Below are 27,675 nucleotides of genomic sequence, written 5' to 3' on the forward strand. Positions count from 1 at the left end.
CCTTCAAACCCATTTCATAGACACCGGTAGAAGTTTTAACAATTTGACACACAGACGATTTTGCGCTATTAAGTTGAAGCTTTGATCACGTCACTTAAGAAATATTTGCTTACTTTCATCTCCCGTGACCCTATTTATGTAAATTGGTGTTTCGACTTTTATCATTTAGATTATAAATAAGATTATTGGGTAATCAACTCTACATTAATTCAGAAGCAAGATAAAATTTGGTTGTTTGATAGAACTTTAATATTTCGATTAAACAACTTTAATAACTTTTAAACGAAGTTTACATTTTCCTTTAATACATTTATGAAACGACTCTATGAAAGAATATAGTATCTGAAAAGCATGTTAGATGGCTGCTAGGGAAAAGGATATAAATTGTTCGATATCTATGGAAATCATGTATTAAAATGGTTGTATATGCCATTAAAAAAATATAGTACTATCAAAACCTAACGCGAAAAACTACTATGTTAGTATTCAATTATATAGTAAAGCAAAAATGTTAATATACAGGCAACTGACAAATAAGTTGCGTGGTGATTAAACCTAAATGTAACTAAAGACAAATTGACTACATTTAAAACTGCACTGTAACCGATCCAAAAGTTTTTCGTTCACTCACATGATGAATAGGTCCAGTTTCCAATTCCAACATGTGCCCTTTTTTTATCGTTTGCCCGACGTTCAAGTCCAGTACACGCACAGTTGATGGAGAAATAGTTAGCAGCGAACAATTGCCAGTTTCCCCGTGATTTCTTAAAGTATATACGCCCTCAGAACCAAACACCATCACGTTGCAAGCTAAAAAAGACCAAAACTTTATATTAACAAAAATAAACGAAAGATTGTATTGATTGATGGAATTATATTATTGATCGAATGTCATATGATCAAAATAGAAAAGACTTGATTATTGTTATGATCAGCGTCGACTAAGCATTCCGTGTCGGATAGAATCAAGTCGCATTAACTCCGCTTATTTTGCTTGCTATATTCACTACGAAACAGCGTTCATTAGCGATGCGCTGGATCAAACCGTGGTTACGAAATAAATGAGATTTGATTCTACGCGCCTCAACCGACGCTGGGTATAATGAACCTGTTTTTAGACTTACGTCGTGCGTTTCGGATGTGTCTAACAGTAACTGCGAATCCCTTCCCTTGAGCCGGCACGCGATACTGTACTAGAGCGGCATTTTGTCGGGATACGAGTTTGCGTTGCGGTCGTTGGTCGCAGGTCTCCACTACCCGGTCGTCGTCCCAAGTGTCCGCAGGCCACACTTGCCCATTAAGCTCCCATCCGTCTACCCACTAAAATGTTGAGTCAATAAATAAATTTTATACAATTTTCTTCGCTACTGGCGGGAATATGATTAGTTACCTTTAGTTTACCTTTACTAATTCAAAAATGTTTTTATATTTTAATCAGACACGACAAAGTGACCTGACAGCACGTGAAGGTAAACAAAGTAGAGTCTAGGTAGAATGTCGACTGGCGAAAGATGACTGCTCCCCAGTCGACAAGTATGTTAGCTTGTCGGAATCTCATATATACAAGCTGATCCCGGTATGCGACACAATTACGTGGGCCACTATGACCGGTTTAAACAATTTTGTATGATGGTCGCTATTCGAACGGATACAAAATATATCCTACCCCCAATACAACAAAATTGGATTTAAGATAAATGGAAGTTTTAAGTTAGCCTGAACACGCCACTTGTTATTTGTAGCAAATAGTCTTACAGGAAACTTTGATACGATCTCATCTTTCTAACTAGTTAGCAAAATGTTACACACACTTTTCGCTAAAGTTAAATAAGATGACACACGCGACTAGTTTTTAAAGACGACTAGAAATGTATTGAATAATGTATTTTTTAGAAGCTGGTTTTACTATTTTTGGACTATGACCGCTATCTAATGACATAATAGTTTACTTGGCATTAACAATAGTTGGCTATTAAATTATACAATCGTGTCTAATCATTTAATGAAATGGTAAATTGATATTTTATGTAAATTTATTTTGCTTATACAATGACGAACAATTTATGTGATCAACCGACAAAGCCGAATTTCTAGAACAATCTACCCATCAGCATCTATTTTCCAGTATCCAGCTTCCATTTTGACTTTTCAAAGGCACATTTTAATTCGATCGGTTTTGACCAAAAACTTACAGCTTAATTATGAAACCGACCAACCTATCTACTTCATAGCCTTTATTCTTGATATTAAAAACCGTCTTGTGTATTTTGATGTTTAACTATACAGTATATGAAACAAATTATTACCGCAACCAATCCTCCATCTTCACACGGCACATCGAGATAATTGAAAATAACTTCGATCCTTTTATCCGGCTCCGCAATCATGTAGATCCCGCACACCGATGGTTCATCTGATGGTGATTTAAAGAACAGTTCCCCTTCTTCTGATGTCACCAGGAAACAATCTGCATTTTCGAAAGGATTACTATCCCTTTCATGTTTTGTAATTGTAAATACAGTGTAATTTTTAAAATATAACATCGACCGTAATAGCGTCCCTTGATAGTAATCGAATTAATGGATTTACATCGTACATACGGTGATAGCCCAGTCTGGTATAAAATATATCCGGTGGCCTCCCACGAATAAATTTATATGCAATAGTAATGGTATCGTGAAAAGCAAAAGTTAATTTAACCCGACCGTGGATTAGCCAAATTATTCACATAAAGAAGGGTAAAAGGAATACATAATGGAAACCACAAAGACCGTATTAATTCGCTGTTAATTAAATATGTACAATGTTTTGCCTGTATTCTAAATCAAACTTACTTCAAATACGATTCTCGCATGGCATAATCCAGAAATAGAAGGCGTTGGTAGATAAGTTCGTCTTAAATACGTTTTAAAATAACTAACTACGCAATTTTATTTATAACCTCTTAAAAAAGTGGCGATAATTTGCTACTTTATTTATTTTAGCATAAATATTCGGTGTGTTTTTTAATGTTTTGAAATCGAATCCCCGGACTGAGCGAATTTTCCAACCTATATTTATTGCTATCAGACCAGTATTATTAATTATATATCTTGTTCATATAATACTCGCCTTCAGTAGGATCTATAACTCGATGTGCAGGTCTGGATAAGCGTCGAACTCTGGGGAACCAAGACTGAGCTGGCGCCGAACTTCTTACATGACCGAACTCCTTATTCTGTAAACATAAAACATCTATTTTATTAAAGTATTTAATAATATAATTAGTCTACTTCTGGGAATCCTGGACACGGATCTCCTGTAATTTTCAGGAGGTTTTAGGCTCAATTCAATATGATGTCCTGCTGCCGTTGAGCAAACAAATTGTTATATTAAGTTTTTGTGGTATTTTTATTGTATACCACGTTGGGTAATTTTTGTAACTATATTGTAAATATTATGGTCAAATAATATTTTTTAAAAAAGTTCTTAGTGTAAACCTTATGTTCACTATAGCAAGCGATAATTGACAAAGAATATTATTATAGGTGATATATTAATTGTAACTAAAGTATTAGTAATTTAATTACGTCTAGTTAGTGATTAGTTCTCGCAGTTGAAAGAAAAATGTAAAAATAATTAATAATCATGGATATTTCTGCCTTTAAAATTTCGTCATATTAAATTTTAAAGGCCGAAATATCCATGATTATTAATTATTTTTACGTTTTTCTTTCAACTGCGAGAACTAATCACTAACTAGACGTGAATTTAAATTCTTTACTTGCCAATACTTGTTTAGTTACCCAGATTAAAGCCGAAACAAAATGTATGAAAATGGACCTTGAGGTATCGCCTTAACTTCAAAAAGTCAATTGTATCATTGATATCAAACCTGCTGTTTAGTCTTGACAGCCCTTTTTTCCAAACAACGGTAACACTGATACTTGAATGAGATATTTGAATTAATCCAATTAGATTAATGATGTGTGAAAGCCCCTATATACTTTGGTCATTTGCGTTGGCATTAAAACTTCGTAAACTTACATGAATGCCAGTGACATATTAAGTGTGCGTAGGTCGTGTTGCCCCTAACACATTAATGTAATCAATTTAGAAACTACTTTTGCCGTAACACAATTGAGCAGACTGTCGGGAATTCGGCGAAGCTTGTTGTTTGCCAAGACAAATCTATTTAGCCTGGTGCGGGGGATGAGACGCGTCACACCTGTTTCACCGTCTTACCACGTCATGAAAAGCCTTTAGGGATCATACAGACGATGGACTTGTTGCCAAGGCACTACAATTGTAAACTGATAGTTGGTAAGACCTAGCAGCTGCCAGTTTCCTAGTAGTAGTGTTTTTGCCTTACGAACTGTGTTTAATGATTTTTATAAAGTTGTTTTATTTTTGATGGACCCATTAAAGCAGATTGTGATTGATTTGAATTTATAATACACAATATAACTTAGAACTTTTCTATTGTCAGTTATCTTGTTTTATTTTTATGTAATAGAAATAACATTTTTAAATTAAGCAACATTAAAAAGAAAAGAAGTGTTATTGTTATTACCGACAATAACTATATTCCTAAGATAATCCTTGGCCCTTGAGTGATTTTAAATGTAGCGAGCGAGCGCTTCCCGCCATTAGAACGTGAACTCCATATAAATTGGGACAAAAATTCTTAGGCTAAAGGCTTTATAAATAAAGATCACGTAATTCTATCTTAGATTTTGGGGTCACGAAATCATTAAAATATTTCCCAAAGTTAGAAACCTGGGTCTATTTTGTTACATTAAATCCACAAGTTAATAAGGTACAATTTGAAAATGAATCACTGAATTAAATTTGTCTAAAAGTGCGTTAATTTTACTTATAAATAATTTTACTACTTTGAACTGAATGCTGTTCTAAAATATGTTCTAAATGTGTAAAGAAAAATTATAACATAAAACTATTAAATGACTAATACCATGAACCCAAATAAAAAGTATATTGTTAATATTATAAACTTGAAAATTTGTTTGAACACTAATCTCGGTAGTCGACACCCTTCTATTATATCTTGATTATAAGTATCTCAAATTTTATCCATTCCTTTCGCAGGTTAGACAACCTGCGAAAGGAATGGATAATGGATCCAGACGGAAGAAATTGCGAAACGCATTAAAATCGCCAATTGTACTAAGTTTTATTATTATTCCTATTTTATGTTTGTACTTTCACCTTTGATGTACAATAAATTGTAATAAATAAATAAATAATTTCCGTAATAACTGCTCCGTGTCTGACAAAAAGCTACATTATCACCGATTTTTATATTTTTATCACGGAAACAAGCTATACGCAAGCAGAGCTGTGCATGGAAACTAGTGTTTTATAATTCTCTCACAAAATATTTTTAGCTAATTGGCGAATTAATAATTCAAATAAGCCGCACGGATTAGTGAAGTTGGTTTAAATTGGCAGAGGTTTTAATCTGCAATATTGTCGACAAGTTTTACAACTTGATATTACAGGTTTATATAACAGATTTATAATCTGTAACGGATTTGTCATTATAAAATATATCGGCTGTATTCAATTGATTCTATTAATAACCTTTACTTGTAAATCATCTTGATACTTGTTTATCAAAATATTTTTAACGCAGTATGAGAGTACTTAATAATACGAATCAATATTAAATATACATTCGAATATAGCTCAAAATCGTAAGTACTGTCGGTTAAAAATTAATTTATAAATATTATTAAATCATTTTAAATGCTTTTCTACAATAAATTTCAAATATTTCACATAAAACATCCCATATATTATAAGTGATAACACGACATGGTAGCTTAGAAAAACAATATTTTATCATAAAAATATGACAGATTATAATTTTTTTATGTTATAGGCATTATTCGAAGTGAATAATATTTCCAGAAGGATTTAATGTGCGAATTATTAAGGTCAAATTAGATCCGTTTTAAGCGACTTATGAAATGGACAGTATCATAAAAGTGGTAAGTGTTACATAATATCCATAACATATAAACAGTATACATTAATCTCGCGATCCGCGTCTGTCTGTCTGTTTCTCAGCTCTTTAAACCACACTATCAATTTTGAAACAGTTTTCATTGTCAATTAGATTTTTGTCCGGAAGGTTTGTTGATACCTACTTATCTGAAAAGAAATCGGTGTAAGAAGTGATCAAATTTCTAAACTGTATCTAAATCTATTTATTTAGCTTGAAAATCAATTTATTTGTATTAATTTAGTTATTAAAATATTATTGATATACTATTTAAAAAAACAAAGAAAGAATTTAAATAATTTATTGCTAGGCGGTTTTGTTTTTTATTTTGGTCTCGACGTTCCAAACTTTGCAGCTTCTATCGTGTCATTGGTATGAAGTCCGGAGTTGGTAAACATTCAGAAGAAGAATTCAAAAATTATATTAGATTAAACAAGGCACAAAACCTTGCCAGAAACACCGATTTCTACCAAAGATAATGCGCATTTTAAAAATTGAATTGAATTGAGTATTGACATTAAAAGACGGATGTCTTTTAATGTCAATACTCGCGAATCCAAATTTTAATAGAGAAGATGGAAGAATGAATGCGGGCACAAGCCTTGGATCCTGTTATCTATTTTATTAAATTAGAACTCATATAACCAACCTCCAGACCTCAAGACACTGTGAACTCTTTCTGCGTGAATAAGGTCGCGAGCAGCGAATTGTTATAAAATTAAGGCGATACCTCCGTCATATTAAATTTTAAAGGCCGAAATATCCATGATTATTAATTATTTTTACGTTTTTCTTTCAACTGCGAGAACTAATCACTAACTAGACGTGAATTTAAATTCTTTACTTGCCAATACTTGTTTAGTTACCCAGATTAAAGGTGAAACAAAATGTATGAAAATGGACCTTGAGGTATCGCCTTAAACGAATTATTTTAAAGTGAAGATACCTAATATAACATTTATTTTTCAGACCACTGACTCCTCAGTCTATCCGTGACTATGCAAGTAGCAGTTTCCGAAATGTCATAAAAAAATAATAAAACTAAGAACTTTGATAAAAACCGAATACTAGGTTTCGTTCGACGTCTACCATTCGCCTAAACATAAGAAATCATTATTAACCGTATTATCAACAATAGTCAAATACAAGACTACTATATTTGACTCCGTCGATTAGGTAGGTATATGGTTCACTTTTGGGAAACCATTACATTAGCAGGACTAAGTAGTTTTCTCGAGTAAGACAATGTAAACTCATTAAAGGGAAGTAGTATATCCGATCATAAGTGATACCACTGTAAACTGTTAAAGCCACTAAAATTATTGGACATTTAATTCATTTTTGAGTTAAAAGGTTTTGTCTATTTGTGTTATAACCCTCATAGGAATAGACTTATAATTTATTCATATTTCTCGGAAAAACTATCAATATAATCAAGTGTGAAAAATTATGAATCAAGTTAATCCGTCGAAATAGGTCTTTGTATCCATAAAAAAAATATATATTAAAAATTACACATATTTTATTACTAAGGGATTGATTTTTTTTAACAGAAAGCGTGTTGGATTTCTCAAAGTAAATTACATACACACGCTATTTTTATTGAAGTGTGTTTTTGATACAAAATCTAATTCGTTATTGTACAAGATTCAATTTCGTAATGATGTCAACGTTCGGTAAAAATATAAAATAAAGCGTGACGGTCGCTTATTCGGGTTTATGAAGTTAGCATATTTTTGAATATTATTTATATGGTTATATATAGTATACTTTTTATTTTTGAGCGTCGTGTAAGCCGGGCATTTAATTTATAAGCCAAATATTTTTAATTACCTTTCATGCCTCAATATGGCTAGCAGCAGGCTTATTTTCACCTCACAATAATTAACATCAATGCTTTAATGTCTGGAAACTTTTCGATAAATAAAGTTGTTGTATTCCAAATATCGTCTGCTCATTATGTTGGGAGACCATAAAAATAATACTAAATTTCAATCGACTTAATTCTTTTCCATGAATAATTTCCACAATAATAATTCTACCAAGAAGGAAAGAAAGAATAAAAATACTTTAATCGTAATGTTTTTTTAAATTGAACCAATGTCGATATCATATTCGATTACTGGTTGTAATTGTGATTATGACAAGTTTTTAATTCTTGAAAGCACCCTTGTTCTTATTAAGATTCTAGCCAATAAGGTAAAATTTCGTATTTTCTATGATACAAAACATGCAATAAAAATGAACAACAATAGATAACTATACCCTTCTGACAAAAACACTCAGGCTTATAATATAAAGCATCTATACTGTACATATATTATAACCATTCAGAACCTTGAATTCCAAAATATTATATATTAGCATACATATTCTATGCTCTTACCCTGTAACGACGGTCTCATGGTCAATAAACTTTAATTTCTATTCCTAAAATATTAGTGCACGTTTAGCAGCACAAATAGACGAAACAGTTTTACCTACATGAATGGATCATGTATCTTCAAGTTAAAGGTACAATAAATTCATAAATAAGCTTGAATAATAAAATAATACAAAAGTTTATTAGAAATTCGCAGCGCGCTTTTTCCTCATAGCTTAATGAAGATCGGGTTTTCTCAGTGCAATACCGTGAGACCACGTGTTTTGAGGATAGAGGCTGTGTACACTGGGGTATATCGTTCTATACGTAGTTCATGTTTCACTTTATTGAAGTAACTCAACACGTCTGTCTCTATTACAATTTTACCTTGAGATACGATTATGAATTATTTTTATTGTTCAAAGTTAAAATGCTAACGCCAAAAATTACTGAGAAAATATTATAATTACTTGCGATAACTTCATCATAATCATTTGTTTCTTCATTTTTAATTAATATTTTTATATTGACTTTTTGCGTACATTTTTATAGACACCAATTTCCTGCCATCTACTTCAACTTAATGATAATTTTTACCGTAATTTGCCTCTGAGTAGCACAGGGAATAAATTGGTCATTAAAATGAGACTAGACCTCGATTCCACGTGTCGTTTTATCTAAAATTCTATTCAATTGCGGCTCACGTTTATGAATGAATATAAAATCCTATTGAACAAATTAGGCGTGAAATGTAGCTTTGCATTCATTAATTGATTTGATATAATAACAACAGCTAACGTGTTTGTGACGCACACGTCTCTCGCCAATCCGCATACATCATTATAAATTTATTGTTATAAACCAGCCGACAATGGTAGTAAAATATTATTTATTGCACATAAACAACGGTGTCGACAGCAAATGCTATCACTTCAAATACCACATTTCATATTGAATAATAAATATAAGATACCTTGAAATAACATCTTTGGAAGCAATCGTTTCGAAAGAACAAATTTATTTGGAATCATTTTAGCATAACGAAAACGGATAAGTAATGTTTTCTTTCTATAAAATGTCCGTGTGATAAAATAATATGCTTAATGAAATAGTTAAGAGTTTATAAATAAATAAATTATAGATAAACCATAAAATATTCCTAGAACTGGCAAATTAGAAAGGAAAGGATCTCAAAAAGGCGTAATGCTATATTGCTTTTATAAAAAAAGACTACATTAAGAAGATTTCTTTAAACGTATTAACTATTCAATATATTTAATCCGCATTTTACTTTAGAACGTGGTGAGCAAACCAACAGAACATGATTTTTAGATTAATATTGACATGCTAAATTTGAATGGTTAGACCTGTCTGCTATGGCCTTTTCAATATCATGTTTTCTAGTGTCCTTGAATTAACATCGTTGAGTTTAACAAGTAATATAATTATTCATAGTATATTGTGCATTGTGGTTATGTAAAACAAAATGAGTTAGGCACTATAGGTATAATAACGTCGGTACTTTGGTTTAATTTTATTTGTGCCTACAATTATACTAATTCTTTTAATAAATGCAAGTTTGTTACGTTGTTGGTTTATTGGGTCGTTCTGACATTGCATTAAGAAATAAAACCACATAATTATTTTTTTGAAAATAATACTTTACAATAAATTGCCCGAACCGTAAATGTAAAAAAAATGTAAGTTTGGAACAAAATAAACATTCCTATAAAGTAAATTTAATTTGACTCGTTCTATTGCCGCTACTACACTTTATGCCTGTTGAAAGTAAATATATAAATATAGATGAAAATTAACACACATATATTCGATTTATATACTACGTTAGCCCAGGAAAGTGTATGATGGGCTTGTTTATAGCAAACAACTTTCACGGTGGCGGGATCGCAAGCAAAAGCAAGTTATTTAAGCTATCCATTTATATCTTTTACGATATCTAAAAAATAAGGATACAAGAAAATACCAAGGTTATTCAAATCCGTAGCGATTTTCCTGTTGCTCGTTTGAATTTACTATCCAACACGATCAATGAACCGATAAAAGGAATCTTCATATCAAATATCAAAATATGAAGGGTAACTACGCACGGATAAATAATAGTAAAATCCTGGGTACAATAATTTAATGCCCGTTGGTTGTTAAGTATAGTCGGATGTAAAAAAAACATACCAACACTTTAAATTATATAGGCACATAATAAGTTTGATTTATCGTTTCATAAAAATAAAGTACGTAGGGAGTGCATTAATAATAATATGTCATATTGCCGCCGGTGGCTTGGATCTTGAGCTTCGCCATCGGAGGGTAGTTTATTTTTTTATATTCATTGTTTATTTATTAAAGATACATATAAAAATATAAAAAAATGCTTTGAAAATAAAGAGAAATACTAATATATTATTGAATTTATGCAGTCGTTTTTAGAGCTGACTATAAAGACATTTAGAGATTGGTTTCTCATCTGGTCAAGGTTGGTTTTATGATTTATCATTCGAAGTCCATCGTTTTCGCGGACGTGAAAGTAATTAATGTAGACTAACGTTTATCTGTTGTTATTCAATTATCTCTTTTAAATGCGGTGTAATTAACACCTCCGGACATAGGGTTACTATGAAAATAAAATATTTACTTAATACAAATATTTTTTTATTCCTACAATATACTATCGTTCCAAAATATAGTTGCTAAGTTGAAAATTAACATTGGCACTCCGAGAAATGGGGTCCCAGCGGTGCCAGTAAATTATTTCATCTAAAAACATGTTCATAAACACACGACCGTGAAATGGAGTGGAGAAGACTCAGGGTGTGAAATAAAACAAAATTTTTACCGAAAATTATACTCAGATAAGCTAAAGTAACCGTAATCTATAGAAAAATACATTATCTACTAACCATTCTAAAGATTTGGATTAGCTACAGTTGTTACTTTAATTTCTTGTAATTTTTAAAACTAATCATTGTTCTTTTAGATCCGTTATGGATACGTTTGATTATTATACAAGGCCATTATGACATTGCGTTACTAAACCAAAACATTCTTCTAACCTTCTTCTCATCTTGAAAATAACACTTTACAATAAATTACTCGAACCGTAGATGTAAAATAAAAAAGTGTAACTTTGGAACAAAATAAATATTTAAAGAAGTTATTTTAATTTTACACGCCCATTGATATATATCATGTACTACGTACCGCAAACTTATGTCACTGCTATTAATCTAAGGGAATTGGTGGCAGTCGCAATATCACATTTTCGGTCAGAAATACGCTGACGTTCACATCATATTCACAGTACTTATACTCCAAAACGAAATAAATATAAGTTATTCATTGATTATTGGCACCGGTTAAGATTGTAAAAACGAGTATGTAGTTTTATTTAACTCAATGTTAAAATGGCCCTGTATAATATGAAATTATATAAGCCAGTCAGTTGAGGAAAAGTATAGAGTCATCAAGAAAATAAATTTCTCGCCATGTGGCCAAATATGGAATTATTTCCTTTGCAAGAGAACAAAAGTGGCGCCTGTAGGCAGGATTTCGTTCTTGTCAGACTATACCATACATAAATCATAGACAGCAAAAAAGATCGTTCCCTTTCAATTATAAACCGTTTGGTTTAGAACTACCTTCGTAGATACTAAATACAATTAACAAACTATTAAAGTCCGTGCTGGAAGAATAATTCAATTTATAATATTGCTACATAAATTATTCGGTGTAAGTAGTCATATATTTTTATCTAAAATATCATTATTCAAATTATCACACGACACAAAATCAATCTGCGATAGACGTAGGTACGATATATCCATATTTTGATAACAATTTTACCTAAAAATACAAATAAAAAAGACGTCATTCATCACAAAATGGCGTCAACATCGCCAGTGGCGTCAGCGAATCAAATCAATAACCATATTGAACTCACCATAAATCATAAATATTAAAAATCGAACGTCCATTTTTAAATAAAAAACTAAACTAGATTTCGTGCCATTCTTAAAGATCTTTATTACAACAAAACAATTTAGTCATCGTCTTCGTTACACAATTCTGGATTTAATTCAAATGCTATTTATACTTATACAACCGTTCGAAAACGAATTTCGGAAAAACGAATGGGATATGTTACAGAGTAATAACGCCCTTAGAATTTATAAACAGAGTAGAGTTTATTTACTATTAGCTGAGTTTACGCTACATCGTATGTATAACAGTAACACCATTTTTTTGTTCTCGTTATTTTCCATCACTGTGGAAACTACAATGACATTTACTATATCAGCCAGCTAAATTGATATAATACATATATAAAACCTTCAACAAAAAACAGCCAAAATAATTTTATTTATACTAACAGCCATGGGAAACCAACAATATAAAATACAGAACAGATTTTTATATTACAGAGGCTATTGAGAGATTTTTTTGAATGACGGGACAAGTGTTTAAAGGCTTTTAATGGGTTATCCATTATCAAAATTTATCCATTTTACAGCAGATAGCCGACGTCCATTTGAATTTATTGGGTTTAAGCATTTATGTTACTCGAAGGAAAACTGAATTGAACTGAATATTGTGGACTTATCGTGTCTAGTAGCAAAGGTAGGAATTTAGTGAATTGAGGAAAGTATTTTTTTTTGGGACGAGATCCATAATACTGTCTATATTGAAGCACTAGCTTAGCATAAAACTACCGCTATTTCTAAGTGGTTGCTACAACTCTAAATAGGGAATCATTTAATTGACAATCTACTTTCTAAGGGACTGCCTTAATCATATATTTAACAAAAAAGAAAACGTAATGCACCTATTCACGTTTACACAAGTTGAGCGGCCTGAGTTTGATAAGTAAAAAAAAAAACAAAAACAAAAAAAAAAACAGAAAAAAAAACTAATGGATTTTTTTTAAAAGTCACAATTGTATGTTTTGGCAATTTACATATAAAGATATGCAAATATATATTAAAAAATAATAAAAACTTTAAACTAATCAAATAACAAATGACGTCTATGTACTTTTTAGTTTTGTTTATCTTTAATTCGATATTACGTAAACATAATTATCTACATTGTAATAGAGAGATGTTAGCATTTCTCCGGGAATTGTAAACCCTACCCAAACAAACTTCTAGGTCACGGTACGTTTTCCATAACACATTTACAGATAATATTGACGTGCTCTCGTAGATCATTTTATAAATATTTGGCGACAAGTCAAATAAATTGAATTGAACCTTCCTCCAAATATCGTACCAATTTTTCAAAAAAAGATATTTCGCGGCCGAAGTCGCAAACAAAAGCTTGTTAAATTTACAGAATTTAAATTTAATAACCAAAAATATATTTGGGTTAAAAACCATTAAACATAATATTATGAATAAGATTCTCTGTTCTGACAAAAACAAACATAAAAAAATAACAATAGGTAATCAAAGTTCATTTTGAGGCTGTTTTTTTCAAACTAAAAACCTTATTGGCTCGTCTAACTTTCTTAAAAGAAAAATGTAGATAAATTTGTGTTTTAATATTTATCTGTTCATTAGGGAAAATACTGAAATATTGTATCAGTACACAAATCCTGCCAGTAGCGAAAATCCTATGGATTAGGTTTTAGACATTATTTTGGCCTTAACAGTATCAGCTGCCAGACAGAAACGAAAATAACTACTGAAATTGATATGTTCATATCTCTTTTTTAAATTATTCACTCAAATATGCGATAAACTATCGTATAAATATTATCGCCCTTTGGTTTAGTGATAGGTCGTGGGTTCAAATCTCTCGTCAGACAACACTTGAGCAGATTTTTCTCAATTTGCCCGCGGCTGGATCCTCCAGAGAGGGTTGACAGCATTGTTACTGAAGTGTGTTGCGACGACTCCACATTCAAATGGGACAAAGGAATGCGTAAGAAGATTCAAATAATAGGATTTATAAGTTCATGTCAATTGCAAAAGATTTCCTGGTACTGATTTTAGCTTTGTCCTTTATAAAATAAATTACCATAAGAGACAGACAAGGTTAAATTAATCGAAGTGCAACCGTTATTGAAGTAGTTAACAATGCCCTCTCAAAAAATGCTTAATCTTTTAATAACGCAAAACGAAACAGATTTTAACACCTACTTCTATTTTGTATTTTTAAGACCGACTCTTAAAATTGGCAAATAAATTAATGTCCATGGAAAGCAAAAAAAAATATTATAAACTCAAACTATCCGTGTCCAGTGTTAATGTATGACAAAATATCTTAAACAATGTCTTAATGAGTCACTTCCTGTACCAGTGAAACTAAGCCAACGAGCCTGAAACAGCTAAGGTAAACTGCCATGTATTTTACGTTCATAGTTTGATGTGACATGGAATTCTACTTTGGGGTAATGCGACATTAATATCTGTTTGTTCTTCAGAACCGTGCTATAAGATACGTAGATACTTTGTAAAATATGAAGTTGTACAGAAGAATATTTTACATACGTATATAATATCATAATTATTTCAAAAGTAGCGAATAATAATCAAAAAACTTCAATAAAACGATGAATCTTCTAGTATTATAAAACGAAACTCAGATCCTCGGAGAATTATTGTTGTTGTTTGTATAAGTTTGAAATGTATAGAAATTATTAGGAACTACCTAATAATATCTTATGTTTACGCAAATGAGTTTACCGCGATTTCTTTAATTTTCTCCCGTCTTCCCCATGAATATAAAATTAAAGAAACGAGGTCATGGAGTGGAGTGGATGCGTAGTTTTCAAAACGTCGTAGGAAAATTATAGTATAAACACCAAGATAAAATCGGAAAACTAGTTTTATTTCGAAATATGGTTCCTCGCTACACCTTACATTACCTATCTATACTATTATATAAAGCTGAAGAGTTTGTTTGTTTGTTTGTTTGTTTGTTTGAACGCGCTAATGAAAGGAACTACCGGTCCAAACCGAAAAATTCTTTTTGCGTTGGATAGCCCTTTGTTCGTGGAGTGCTATAGGCTATATATCATCACGCTATACCCAATAGGAGCGGAGCAGTAATGGCTAATCTCAGGAACTATCGGTCCAAACTGAAAAATTCTTTTTGCGTTGGATAGCTCTTTATTTGTGGAGTGCTATAGGCTATATATCATCACGCTATACTCAATAGGAGCGGAGCAGTAATGGCTAATCTCAGGAACTACCGGTCCAAACTGAAAAAATATTTTTGCGTTGGATAGCCCTTTGTTCGTGGAGTGCTATAGGCTATATATCATCACGCTATATTCAATAGGAGCGGGGCAGTAATGGCTAATCTCAGGAACTACCGATTCGAACTGAAAAATTATTTTTGGGTTGAATAGTCCTTTGTTTGTGAAGTGCTCAAAGTCATATATCATCACGCTTTGACCAATAGGAGCGGAGCAGTAATGGCTAATCTCAGGAACTACCGGTTTCAACTGAAAAATTCCATTTGTGTTGGATAACCCTTTATTTGTGGACCGCTATAAGCTATATATCATCACGCTATGACCAATAGGAGCGGAGCAGTAATGAAACATGTTGCAAAAACGAGGAAAATTATAAGTTTTGAGAGCTTCCGTTGCCTGCGCTGCGTAAACGGTTAAAGTTATGCAACAATGATGTATGACGGGATTGTTCCACTTTAAAAGTTCTAAAAAATATATTATAAAACAAAGTCCCCGCTGCATCTGTCTGTCTGAACGTGTTAAACTCATAAACTACCCAACGTATTAAGATGAAATTTGGTATGGAGACAGTTTGAGACCCTGGGAAGAACATAGGCTCCCGGGAAACTACTACTTTTATAATGGAAAACTTTAGCCTGACAAACTTTATAACGCGGGCGGAGCCGCGAGCAAAAGCTAGTACCTTATAAAAACATTCCTGTGATTTTAACACCTACTTCTAGTGCCTTATAAATTGTTGTCTATTTAATAATATAATAATAATCTATGTTGTATATTTATTCTAGTTTATTTTTGGAAAACTCCGAATCATCCTACCCAACATAAATTTCGTATATAAATGAATTACGGAATTGCCGCAATAAAATTATGGACTGCTTCCGGCGAGTTAAACAACTCGATTAAAACACGGCCACGAGTTAATGTTAAAAAGTAATAATGTAACCATGAATTTCATACGCCTACATTGAAATCAAATCATGGGGATAAAAAAGCCGTTGATAAATTGTAACCATGATAATGAACTATTCAGAATGTTTTAAAAGAGATTATCCTAAATATATCTTATAAAGAAATCTTTAGTTTTTACCTCTTTATCATATTAGATAATCATTTCTTGTAGAAAGGTAAGAATATTTTAGACAAGTATATATCTATCAGTAAACATCATATTTCAGGAAATGTGTTCGAAAATAAGAAAATTATCAATTTAATTACAAAAACATAGCTTTCGAACTAAATTAAATTTTCATGTTAACGTCAGATAGTGTGAAAGTTACTTAAGGCGTCGCCAATCCAGTACTTGACCACAAAGTGTTTGATGTTACTTTGATCAGTTTAGTCAGCGGTTTCCGTAGATTTTCCATCGTACATCCACCTTTCACTTAACAACCTACTGAATATCCGGGCTATACGTTAAAAAGAAAATCGTTGAATATCATATGAATATAGAAATGGAAATGCGCAACGGGAAGTTATTATGGGAAACATAATATTGTATTTCTTCAGCAATATAAATACTGCTGTGGATCTCGCTTCGTTTATGTATAAATGTGGAATCTAAAGTCAGTCTTTTCACTTCTTGAACGGGTAACAATTCTGATTAGAAAGTCAAATAAACTATGTCGACAAAGGGCGTTTCCAAAATATATGAGTGTATATTATAATATATAATTATACAGCGTTTATCGGTAAGAAAATGTACGTCATATGTAAACAATATTTGTCTGCCTTACTGTAATTGTTAGTAAACCCGCCCATTGTGGTTATGTGTAGGCAAATAAATTCAGGCCCGAACAGTCGGAACGTTAATTATTGTTGACGAACACATGGGCTATGAATGAAATGATATCACATATTCCGGCAATCCTTATTGTCACGTAAAATTACTGTTTATAGATAGACTGTTTTATATAATATAACGGAACTCTATGAGGCCCTCCTTATTTTAAAATCGCAATGAAATCTTTTTACGAATAAATGTAAAGAAAAACCTTTGATTAAATTTCAATACTACGATTTAGAAAATTCAACAATAAAAATAAGAATAAAAAATCATGCGATGGTTTTGCACTGAAACAAAAAAAATACCGAAAATATGGATAGAGGGCCTTGTTAAGAACCGGGCTTTGTATGGCTTTCTACTACGCTTTCTTTCTTACTAAGTCACAGTATGTTATGACAAAGTAATTCCACTACTCCTTGTGGTAAAGAGACTGGAATCCAGACAGATTATCGATTAACCAGCGATGATTAACCCTTACGAGTTGACACAATTATTTATTTATTTATTTCAATTAGAACGGATAAACCAATTACACTAATTATGCCGGTTTGTTCGAAACCAAAAATATATAAGCTAATTTCAGGATGCGACACACTTACATGACCTTTTGACGGATCTTATATACATTGTGCACGGTGGTCACATTCCGTCTAGATACAGCTGTTCAATAAATATGATAATACGAAATATTATAGAAATATTTGTCGCATGTATTATGTATAGAACACCTGCGGACAGCGAGCTTCTACAGTACACACGTGGTATTCAAACATGTGATCATGAACACCGCATTTATTAAGACTAGATTTTTGATTTATTTTATCTATCTTCTTAATATCACTTTTGCATAACATTCATGTCAATATGAAAGAAGAAATAAATAAAGTATTTATTTTTATATTGTGTAGTGTTAAAATATTAAAATTTCCTCGACAGATCATTTGGTTGTGATTTTGATTCGTGTTATGCCACTAAATGTCTTGTGTGCATAATTTCTTTCTACTAAAGGTTTGTGACTTTAATTTTTAGTCTATAAAAACAATAAATTCCTGTAATAATACTGCACTGATGAAAATGGGTCGCCTCTACTACTGAGAAGGTCTAAAGTCCTGTGAAGGTGCTACCGCTTTATTAATTTTCATGATAAAGGAGAATTCTGGAAGCATTATTACACTTAATTCGAAGGATATTGTAGCACTAGCTGATTAACTACGGGGCATTATGTGACTTAAGGTCTAATGTATCAGTATTACGTGCGCAATGAAATGCCACAGTGTTTGGTAATTCAAATTGATGAGTGGGACCTATTCTTAGTTGTGACTGTTTATGTATAGACGTGTCACGTGATGTTTACCTACAGTCGACCGACTTGTTCCACTCGTCAATCATTTATACTTTCATACTGCTTATCATATTAATATCATAAATGCAAAAAAATTGTAAAAATGATTTGATGTTTGTATGTTTGTTAGAAGTAAACGCAGAAATAGCTGAACGGATTTGAACGAAATTTGTTCACATGGGTAGACCATGTCCTGAATTAACACATAGCGTCCTTTTTCCGTGATTAGCTCTAACGGGATATAATGTATTTTTTTATCTGATTATTTAAAAAGATGGCGCTGATATAGAACATTATTTTAGGGACTTTTGTAGCGGGAGAGGCTCTTCACGAGGGCGAAGCCGTGAGCCAAACCTAGTATATTATAAACGTGACAGCAAATCTGCCTGTCTGTTAGGGTTTCATGACCGACACACACGCACACTAAACCGATTTGGATGAAATGGTATGTAGAAATAGTTTGAGACTGCGGGAACTACGTAGACAAATGTTTATTCCAGGAAAATATAAAGCAGAAATTTTATTCCGTAAATTTTTACCACGCTGGCGGACCCACGAGCATAAGCTAGCTATATATAATTAATAATATATATTTATCAATCTAAAATATTACGACATTTATCTTTCTCTATTAGGTTCTGACATTTGTTTTGTACGTCATAAGCATTTCCAAATAAATATGAACCTGTATTTTATTCAACCATACAAATATGATTGGACATAGCATTCTTGATCAGTATGATACATATCTAACATTCCTTCCGTCTCAGTAAATCTTATAAAGTAGATCAAAGCCCTGTGTTACGGTCAATTTTACTTATAGCAATGCGATCCGCACAAAACCTCTGAGCAAATTGTATCGCGTTTCAAATTTATTGGTAAAGTGTATTTTCACCATCGTCAGGGAAACTAGAAGATCGGCTTCGAAACCCGATATTTTCTGATATTTCGGTAAAATATTCGGTTACTAATTTTCGTAACCGATATTTAATTCGTGATCTAATTAATTCAGTGTTATTTAACTTTAAGGAGTTTATTTCAGTTATTAAGATAATTGGGAGCAATTTCGTGAAATATTATATTGCAAAATTAATTTGAAACTGCTTGAAGTATGTTATAATAGAGGAAATGAAACTTAAAAAAACCGGACGAGTGTTGGAGTCTCTCACCGAGGATTCCGTACAAAGTTGAAGGTAGGATCTCTAGCTATATGTAGAAGTTCGAACTTGAAAACTTAACTTTGCCTTTCCATGCGGTTTTTTGAGCAACCGCAAATAATAAATATGTAACAGTAACTGCGCTTCTTTGGTCCTTAAATTACATGTTTATGATTTTCAGATGTTTTCCTTTACATATGCTGGGCCCTTATTCTGTATGATAGTGTAAACGCGTAACGTGGCCGTGTCATGTTATCTTCGAGGAATGTGTGTGGAATGAGTTTTGTAAGCCAAATTTCTATAGTCCTAAACATGATGCGTTGTGTTACGTGCTTGTTACGCACTGTTAAAATAACGTGCGGGATAGAGAATAAGGCCCCTGTAGGGCATTGCTTTTCGCCAAATTTCATGTTTCTAAGTCAGTGGGAAGAAAGTACCCTATGGTTCCCCCTGCGTTAAATGTTAACAAACATACAAAGATCGAAACTTTTTTACAAACTTTCCCATTAAAAATATTATTAAGAGGATAAGAAGTATGGAAGTATGGATGATTGACTAGTCCAACAAGGCGCTTGGCTGTTGGTAAACGCCAAGTGACTAGTACGCTAGTAACGCCACGTCTGCAGATAAACAGCCACAACTAAGAATACCTATTCTCAATTTCATTTGATGAGGACCTCCTCATCAAATTGAATAGGTTTTGATTCCCTTATGGAATCCCAAATTACACGAGACCATACGACATAAACAGTCATATCTTTTGATGATCTAGACTTACAAGTTTGATTTTTTCGCGGCTGGAAGAAACCTTAGACTTCAGTATTTGATATAAACATCATCTTGATACCTCGACGCGTTCCTATGAAGAAAGGTCTTACAGACGGCCGGACAACAAAGTGATCCTATAAGGGTTCCTTTTGAGGTACGGAATCCTCAAATTACCTACAACATTGATTTCTAATATTATGTTCTTCCTTATAAATTAGTATAATAAAAAATTACAATATAAAATAACATATTACAGCACTAAAAAAATATGTATTTTATTCGCTTGTTCCATATTTAAAAAATTGTTTATGGAATACTTTTCAATGACAAATAAATCGTTCATAGATCTAGCGGCAAACCCGAGTACTGTCGGGTGCGATACCCAATCTGGGCAAGAAAAACATGTGAATTCTTCGATTTAAATTTCCTAGGATTGCCATTTAACCATGTATGATTATGGTCGCTCCCTATTACATCATGGCGTAAAAATATACTAAGTATCGTAGGTGTACTGTTTCAATTCTCTATTCCCCTTCGGGGACACGGCATGCGCGAATAGTTAGTTAGCTGTATGAATAAAAACGTACATAATTTGTTATATTACAAAATGTTTTTCTAAGTAATTCTTGGGCAATAAAGAACTTAAACAATTAAATTATAAGTACTATAGAAAATAAAAACATATAGAGAGATCAACGTTTGAAAATAGAAGTTAATATTAAAATTATTATATTGCAAGCAGTGACAATATATTTGTTTACATTTTGAATTCGGTAATTAAAACGAATATAAAAATTGCAAGTGGCTAGGGATACTTAATAAATTCATTATTAAGCTCCAAAAATCATATATAAAACATTAACTTTGAAGTTTTAAGTACTTAAAATATTTTGTGTTAAGGATATAATTTACATATATAGCCTTTCTTTTTCTTTACATATATTAGCAAATAGTGGTAGTGTTATGAGATAATTTATATAAATATACTTTTCAATTTAATTAATATTTCTTATAATTTTTAAATACTTACCGGCATATAGAAACAATGAATGGCATCCCACGCAAGTGCAACCGCCACCATATACAGGAATACTTTCATTTTGTATCACTATTTCACTTCACAATACCGCGAGATCGGGACTCAAAGTTCTGCAAGACTTCGAACTTTACCGTGACGTGAGCGTCAGGTTACTTGTGAATGGGGCGACAGTTCCCTTCCATTTATAGGGTTGGCGAATGTTACTGCGCACCCTGACTGCGCTTACCAACTCTTTCATACACTGTACTTCCTCGAAAATATTTACACTATTTTTACTTCAATATTCCACTATATTTATTTTCTTGGTTGCATGTTGTGTTTCCACCAAAGAAATTTTGCAACAAATCCAATGGCCAAATTGGATTTGAACATTTTACAGAATATTGTTAAACGCCTGTCAGTACAATTACGCGACTCAAATGTTATCTGTTGGAACACTAGTGGGAATTTATCTGTATCTTTTGTTTGTACAGTGAAAAGTTACGTATAGTACGCGCGTAAAATGTCAATAAAAATATAAGAGTTTTAAAACATACCTGTATTATTTTAATGATATATATTATGTTGCTTATTTATTGAAGATTGCCTCGGTGGCATAGTTGTATTACGGTGCGACTGCAGTGCAGTGGCCTCGGGTTCGATTCCCGGATCGGGCCGTCATATTGTTTTTTTTTCTCAGTGTCAGCCCAGATATGGTGATAGGCTCAACCCAAATCTCATCATGGGTCGGAATATGCACGGTGAAAAGTGGGGGTGAACCAGTAAAACCTCTACCTACTACTCTTTCGGATTAAGGGCGTTCATGAAGGTTCTGAAGATCTAACATTAAAATTACAATAATCTTAATTCTTAATAATAAACAAAAGTTTGTTAAAATGTTTGGCTGTTTTTTTGTAGTAAACGAAAAAATACCAGATTAGATTTGGATGCAACTTTATACAGAAATCGACCAAGGCCTGGACTAACAAATTATAAACTATTTTTTATCCCAGAAAAGTCCTTGTTCACAGTACTTACATACGGGCAAATCAATGAGCAACACCTAGCTAAAAATATCCATTTTCGTTCACTTTCGTTGCTATGTTTTATCTACTTATGAAAAATAAACATAACTTTAATGCATTTTTTTATCTTATCGTATTTAAAGAAGTTAACAGTTCTTATACATCGTCCAATAACTTACTAAAATACGAACATAATCATCTCGTATCATGATGTGTAAATCAACCACGCCATAACTGAATAAAAGAAACAAATAAATGTCAACTTTTTTTCGAAGTATAATATGAATTTTAATTCTTGGTAATTACACTGCAAACAATAGAGATAATTGAAAACTGCCGTCAATTGTTGACATTTAGCTTTTCCATTCCCTGCATATAGTATAGTGTTTGATAAATTGATGCCAACACAACTATGTTTAAATGTGTTTCAAAGAAATCATTTATCGCCTCATTACTCTAGTAGCAACGTCTGTGGTCAATGTTCTGCGTGGTCCTAGGTGTGATTCCCAGATTTCGTAACAAGTGAAGTAATTTTAATAAGATTTTCCGAGATGATGGTAGAATAATTATACTCCCCCAGATAACGGGCACTGTAAACAAGTTTGTTAAACACACGTGGCCCACGTAAGTGTGTCGCGTTCCGTTTAAATTAGCCGGCATAATTGTGTCGACTTGCGAGGGATAATCAATCACTGTATCTGGTATCAACTTCGCTTACCATCAGGTGCATTGGGGTCACTAAACCATGTCTAAATAAAAAAGTTGGGTTACACATCGAGCAGGCCGGCAGGCGGGTTACAAAACTACACGCGCCGCCGCGTATCGAGCAGTAACAAAAATCATTTCTGCAACATTCTTGAAGTGGACCTTGAAGGACATGTGAAAGAAAACGATTGTACGTAATCAAAGGAAAAATTAAAAATAAGCTTTAAGCCGCGAGCGATAATTACTATCGACAATAAGCCTCTTCATACACATGACTATTTAAATAGCAGCCGCAATTTGAAACAGTAACAGGCATTCATATTGACTTATATTTCATGAGTAAACAATGATATAGAAAAAGATTTCAAAGAATCAACTTGAATTTATACGTTCAAATATAGCCGTTAATAAATATAATATGGAAACCGCAACGTTCGTATATTCTTTATATATTTTTTTGTTTTATCCAGTTTTGGCATCTGCAAAAACTTACCCAACTCTACTAGGATAATATTATTGTGTCATATAGTAATTACAAAGTGACTGCTATACTTTCGCATAAGTAAAAGGTTTTTATTCCGTACAACTGACTGTTTTGAATCATTTGAATATTTAATGCGTATATAAACGTAACGTAGCTGCAGAATACACGGTAAAAGCTTTAAAGATATAACATGAGACGATCACGCAAAAATATAATGCTAACGTAATTACGGTTTCCTTTGCAAAACAAGAACGTTATTGAAATGTAAAAAGGCCGCATAACAAAAAAAGAAATTAAAATATAATTTTTCTTTATGATATTATGATGATATTTTTTATGTTGTTCTTAATAGAATTTTTGTTGAAAATATCTGCTTTCGCTCCGTGGTACCATATTATGTTATATTTGCTTTCAAAACATGATTATGGAGCCTGCGCAGGAGGTTGTTATGCATGCGGTGTAACCGATGTGATAACTTTTGTTCGATCCAAGTTTCTTGGAGCACTTTCAAACTAAAAATAAATTATGGCAAAGCTTGTTTGCGTCGGTAAAAATATTATACAATGTAGAACGGAGCGAAGTATAACGTCTTCATTTAATATTTTTAATAAGAACCGGCATTCCATTCTCTCCCGCATATTATACAAGAAATACGCAGTTATTTCTATTTTGTAGAGCGAAACAGTTAAATAGACATTTGATTACGGAATCTCTTTGTCCTAGTTGCTCAGTAAAGTAAAATCTCTCACATTAACTATACAGATAGATTTGAGTCTTTTCTTTAGATGAGATGAGAGGATTCTAGTCCTACTACAATCGGCTTACAAATGAACAAAAGTTCGTGAAATAGTTTTTCGTTATTCAGTTTAGAGAACTCTTTACGGATTGTCGTTGAGACGAAGTAAAAAAAAAATACCCTATTGTAAGTATTGCTACACAAACGGGTTAAGTTAGATTTGTTGAACAGCGTTTAAGGATAGTAATAAAAATATTTCCTTAAGAAATTAAACGCTATCATATTTAATAAAGATCTCCAAGCTGCCACTTGCAAGTTAGTAGCAATTTAAAAAATCGTAAAATTAGGAGAACCAACTGTTGTCCTAGACACTTTATTTGGACGCTGCTCTACTTACCATCAGGTGCAGGAACAAAATATGTAACAAAATTCTATTTTCTTTTTCACTTTCGTCGCTTCAGTGGCTAAGAAAGGGGCGTATATTTCAAGAAATATTTGTGGCTCACGCCACGCCACTTCGTATCGGTATTGCCAGTAAAATGAGTAAAAGAGTTTTAATAATTTAAATATGAACTGGTTACCTGACAGTAATTATCAAAGCTCAGTATGCAGTAACTAGACGAACCAACTCAAGATAACTCACAGTTTGTAAGCAACATAAGTTAATACATATTCCCGGCGGGCAACATGCGCCTGATAATAAGTTTAAGTCAAGTCTTACAAACTCTTAATATATGTTCGTCTAAAAATATTCAGGTATTTTTTGTACTATGTTCATTAAAATATTATAAGGTTATCACATAAGTTTGATTATTAATATTAATATTTGGGATGTAGGTTATCTTCCATATAATGATCGAAATATATTCATTACTACCTATATCCTTAACGCTGTACGCGTGGAATTCTTGTTAAAGTCTGTATATCTCTAAGTTATATATCGTCATTAATTCATTAAAGTTACACTAATTATACCTGTGTTGTAATCCGTTCAGCCAACAAACAGACCGCTTAAATTAAATTCATTGATACTTTCATAATGGAACGGTTATTTTGGGTAAAATGTATGTTAACGGAAATAGCATAAAGGTTCAGTTATTTATATAATTTCACGTGAACTTGTTTTAGAAACCCTTTATTTCAACACAACATTTAAGGCTCATGGTGACACGTTTTCCGAATTTTCCTTTAATGGACGTAGCCTGGGGCGACACTCGCTGTATTACTAGACGTGCTAGCGGAAATTTTAATAAAATATGACACCAATGTGTGAAAATTATTTGTATCTTACGCTATATTATGCGTAGACGCACCCTTTAAACACATGAACTCTATAATAGTGTCTTTAGGCGCTGTGTTAAGAAACACTATAAAGCTATTAAAGATAGCAATTGTGTTTCGTAATGGTATAATGTTTATTATCAAGTTGACAGCGTCTGTGCGACATCTTATAATACCACGCACACTGCGTACTTCCATTATACATGCAGCAGTACATGCAATGTTGCGCGCGGCAAAGACTGAATCACATAACACGTAATATAAACTTTTCCTTTCATAGCAGAGCGAAACGAAAGTGTAGGCGCGAGCGCTACTTATTATATATAAACAGGAAAGGAAATGCATATTAAAACGTATTACGTGGGCGACACAGGGCTCACTTGATCTTGCATATCATTATTACATTTTGTATTTTAAATTTCTGAGTAATAATATTTTCGTATCAAAAATAAATGCTCTTTCTTTATACTTTGAACTCAATATCCGTCCAACTACGATTGTAACTCAAAGTCTCTCTAGTGACGGACATCTATCAGCGCATTCTAGTGTTCGTCCTATCCTTTTGACTCAACTTTAATTAAAAAGCGAAGTTTTACGATGCGTTCTTTCAGCCTTGTCAATATCGACAGCTCGCTTCATAAAATGCAACAAGTGAGTTTTACAAAACATAGGTTAGTAATTATTGTCCGCAACTGCGCCTCTTAGGAAAAAAAATGTAATATCTTCTTTTTCGCGATAAATATTATTTTGTAATGTAATGAATTAGAGTCATATGTTATATTTCATCCAAATCCAGTCATCTAAACATCAAAAAATCAAACAAACTTTTGAATTTAAAATATTAGTAAAACTTGATTTGATCGCACCCCTTCTCCTTGAATGATATCTTGGACCGTCTTAAATAAAAAAATTGATTCAGCTTTGATTATGAAACTGATAAGTAACCTTAACCGGCACCTTTTTATTTTTTATAAGTCTGCTCTCATTCAAATTTCTAGCGATATTAAAATGGATAAGTTTGTTCGCAAGATTATTATTCAATAATAAAGTAATACTGTCTCAAAGAGCCTTTATAAAGTTTTAAGTGCACATAGTTTCGGACACTCAAAGCTAACAATTTTTAGCTTGAAATCCTTAGCTTAAATATAATTAGTGTGATAATCAACGTTATTTCTGCTACTGATATCTTTTTAATTTAAGTAGTACTAAATAAAAGTTTTCGAGAAACTATTTCAAATTCTGCTTTCAATATGTTTTAATAAATACAATCTGTAAAAGCGGTGATTTTTTGATAATTTCAGAAATAAAATAATTTATGTCGATTAAGACTTATAAATGCATACTGTCCTAAATTAAGATATAGGTTCCTTAATATTTCAGGAAAAACGCGAACTTGTCGATATAGCCAAGAAGAAATTTTACACCGGTGAAGCGAGCAATAGCTAGTTTGAAACTAATATTTTTTTAAAGACTCATAAGAGATCAAGTTTTAAAGAAAGTGTTGTACTCAAAATGAAATAGTGAACAAAGATTTTTATCAAGTTCGTTAAGCTTCAAAAATATGTCTGTCAAATCCAGTATGTTTCTAAGTTAGAACAATAAACTTCAATAATAAATGATTTTACCTCTTTATTTTTGAATTCATAAAATTGAGGCGTTTATTACGCGTCAACATAATAAAGAATGTAGGTTATTGGACTATGCGTGTCATGTATTTTTTATAGCTTCAGTTACATACAAAAGTATATTTACGACGTCAAAATGGGTTTTCCATTAGATGTTATATCAATA

General features: G+C 32.2%; 1 protein-coding gene across 1 annotated transcript; it reads right to left on the minus strand.

Annotated features, from left to right (window-relative positions):
• Positions 1-631: 631 nt before the first annotated feature.
• LOC119188406 (corticotropin-releasing factor-binding protein-like) lies at positions 632-22,100 on the minus strand (the record flags this gene model as incomplete). The annotated part of the gene is given in 5 exon segments (XM_037440809.1): positions 632-810; positions 1,125-1,320; positions 2,307-2,467; positions 3,112-3,217; positions 21,666-22,100. Coding segments are annotated over 5 exon segments (711 nt in total), but the record flags the coding sequence as incomplete, so codon positions are not given.
• Between the last annotated feature and the right edge of the window lie 5,575 nt (positions 22,101-27,675).

The sequence above is a fragment of the Manduca sexta genome, chromosome 20, assembly GCF_014839805.1.
Source record: "Manduca sexta isolate Smith_Timp_Sample1 chromosome 20, JHU_Msex_v1.0, whole genome shotgun sequence".
In the NCBI taxonomy this organism is placed as follows: domain Eukaryota; kingdom Metazoa; phylum Arthropoda; class Insecta; order Lepidoptera; family Sphingidae; genus Manduca; species Manduca sexta.